General features: G+C 44.3%; 1 protein-coding gene across 1 annotated transcript; it reads right to left on the bottom strand.

The window, feature by feature from the left end:
• Positions 1-628: 628 nt before the first annotated feature.
• On the bottom strand, positions 629-1555 carry olig1 (oligodendrocyte transcription factor 1). Its single transcript, XM_071926932.2, has one exon. The coding sequence runs from the start codon at positions 1553-1555 to the stop codon at positions 791-793; it is 765 nt and encodes a 254-aa protein (XP_071783033.1). The 3' UTR covers positions 629-790.
• Positions 1556-3133: the final 1578 nt, after the last annotated feature.

Raw genomic sequence — 3133 nt, forward strand, 5'->3', positions numbered from 1 at the left:
GCTTCTCAACTTGGCCCTCCTCAGAATCTGAAGTATATCAGCAATTATTATAATCTCTTATGAGAGAGAACAGCACAAAGCCATGGCATGGAGAGAAGCTGAGCTGACCTGCTGAGAGGGAAGAATACATACAGGGGCATCTCACACACATGTTGCACACACACACACACACACATGCACAAGAATGCACACAGACACGTTCCATGCACGAATACACACACACACACACACACACACACGGTTTCTCTCTGTCATACACATTGTCTCTCTCACACACATCTCTCTATTTCCCTCTCTCGAACACATACATGCATTCTCTCTCTCTCTCTCTCTCTTCTTCTCTCTCTCCTCTCTTACTCTGTCTCACACAAACACAAACATGCAAAAAATACTGTACACTCATTTGGACAAACATAAACCACTCACAGATATAAACTTACACATAGAATATTTTGACATGGAAATGAAAGAATTATCAAGGTAAATTGTTTCTCAGTTTATGGCATACGGAAAGTAATAAAATACAACATATCTGAAACAAATAGGGAATAATTCAATTTACTTGTGTATTGTTACACAAAACAAAAAGAAATAGAACAGAGAACAAATAGAGAACAGACCCATAATGTTTAAAAAGTTCAAACAAAGGATAATTAAGTAAATTAGGTTAAAGATGTTAGAAAAATAACAATTCATATAAAAATGTTGCATACATGTAGCTGTCATCAAGTCCATTCCTTCCGCAATCCTCTTTGTCCATAACCAGAGCACTTCAACAGGGTTCAAGGTGTCACTTAGGGAACCTGGGAGCTGGACTTGAATGGCTAAATCTGGGCAGTCTGCACACTCCACAGGGGCAGAGAGGCCCTCCAGAGGCCCCTGCAGAGCTCCACTGCACTGGGGCCAAAGGGGCCTCCATGAGGCTGGGAGAAAACAGGGGACATTTAGCAGTGGCAGGTGAGGTGGAGGAAGACGAGGAGGCTGCTGAGGTGAGGAGGGATTCTGGGGAGATGAGTAACTGACCTGGGCCAGTGATCAGAGGCCACCCTCCTGCCAGCAGCAGCCTGGGGACTGGACCAGTATTCATCCCCACCCCAACACTCACCTCCCCCAGCAGCCGCCGCATCTCCTGCAGAGAGGAACCCAGGAGGAGAATGTAGTTCCTAGCCAGGACCAGGGTGGAGATCTTTGAGAGCCTGCGACCTGGAGGAGCCCCAGGCTGGTGGGATTGAGAGGAAGACGCAGAAGAAGGCGAGGAGGCGTAAGGCACCATGACCTCCCTCAGGGCATCCATGGCTACATTCAGGTCCTGCATCCTCCTCCTCTCCCGGCTGTTGATCTTCCTCCTTAGCTCCTGCTGCTCCTCAGGGCTCAGCTCCCTCTGAGGCTTGATCGATCTGTGGTCGCCCTGGAGGGTCAGCATAGAGCCAGGATTTAGATGGGAGCCAGGATTGAACCCTGGTGGACAGTGAGGTAAATCCTGGACAGATCCAGGTCCACAGAGTGGTAGAGACTGCTCCTGGGCCCTGACCATGGGGTTTGATAGAACGTTCATAGTCTTCTCAGTGGTGCACTGGTCTTCAGGGTTGAAGTGGGGCTCACTAAGATGAAGTGTTCTTACAAAATGTCTTCAGCACAAGGTAAGTTGAACTATGAAAGACAAAATTGTCTGTATTAACACAAATAGATGACTCCTTATTGAAAAAAAATCAAAATCAAATCTTCATTTTTTCCTTATGTTGTCCTATTCTCACAACAGGTGTTGCAGTCACTCTTGACCTGTAAATCTCCCCTTTGCTTGCAGAAGATAGCTGCCATCCAGCACACATGACAAGTCACCAAAGGTTTTTAGTATTGGCTTCAGAGGTCTTCTTTTGGTAGCTGGCTGCACAAGTGAGTAGTTCCTGAAGTACCAGCTCAGTTTTATCTCATTTCCACAGCTCCGTCTGGCAAGAATGACAGCTCACACAGAGGGAAAGTGAGCTAAATGCCCCCCTCACAAACCCCCACCTCATCTCGACTCCTCCCCAAGAGACACTGTGCTCTCTATGATCATGTTAACTGGAGAGACTGTCTCCTTGTGAAAAATTGGGATATTTGATTGTTTTCTGAGACAGCTCTTATTCTAAACCAATTGCCTTGTAAATGCCTGACAAAACCAGAATACTGTTTGAGTCTTGGGACAATTTAAGGCAAGAGAAAGACAGAAATGAAGACAGGGGAGCATGATCAACTTGCCCCCCCACTTAAGGGTCTCAGTGGGTGCGCTGCAATTACATAACAGGCTAGGCCACAGGATCTTATTGTAGGTCACTCTCTGAGCCGCACTAAGCGTAAACAAGGACATAAGATAAGATATAAGATAAGATATCACTTTATTAATCCCCTTGGGGAAATTCGGGTGCCACAGCAGCAACTGGCAGAACAGTACCTGGGGAAAATAAGTACAGAAGATAATAAAGAGAAGAGGTAATAAGAATAAAAATAAAGGTAATGTACATAATATAAAACTATAGAGACAGTGCAAAAATGCAAATAAATGCAAACAATAATAATAAATGCGTATCCATATATATATGTACTGTGCTGGCCAGGGGAGGGGTGTGTGTGTGTGTGTGTGTGTGTGTGTGTGTGTGTGTGTTCTGATAAGTGGCTGGCATGATAAGATGACAGACTTTTACAGTGGCCTCCCCTTGTACAATTTGACTTTTTAGGACCTAATAGTGATTGAGCACATTTGTTTTTATTTTGTCCTTGTGTACAGTAAGTTAAATGTAAAATGTTCAATAAAAAAAACACAAGTAAAGCAATTTACTACACACTATTGTAGTGAGGTTAAAGGAATAGATCACCACAGTCACTTAACAACTTGGAAGCTATCACCAACCATTAAAACTAATTCATACTCTGTTAGCTAACAGACAGCAGGCATTAATAGTGTGGGCATTAAATAAAGTGTCATTGAAGAACTCTAGCTGGCAACCAATGAATGGATACATCATTATGTATGGAGAGTTAATTGACGTTATTGGGGTGGAGGTTATTGTTGCTCAATTCTGAGTGGCTATGCTAACCAAACTGGCTCCCAGGAGCTGGGCAGTGTTCCAGACTGGCAGACAACAGGCCAATTGAC

The sequence above is a fragment of the Centroberyx gerrardi genome, chromosome 10, assembly GCF_048128805.1.
Source record: "Centroberyx gerrardi isolate f3 chromosome 10, fCenGer3.hap1.cur.20231027, whole genome shotgun sequence".
Classification (NCBI taxonomy): domain Eukaryota; kingdom Metazoa; phylum Chordata; class Actinopteri; order Beryciformes; family Berycidae; genus Centroberyx; species Centroberyx gerrardi.

What these genes read in the sequence shown, in the direction of transcription:
- olig1 (XM_071926932.2), bottom strand. Translation starts at nt 1,555, where the DNA reads ATGAACGTTCTATCAAACCCCATGGTCAGGGCCCAGGAGCAGTCTCTA.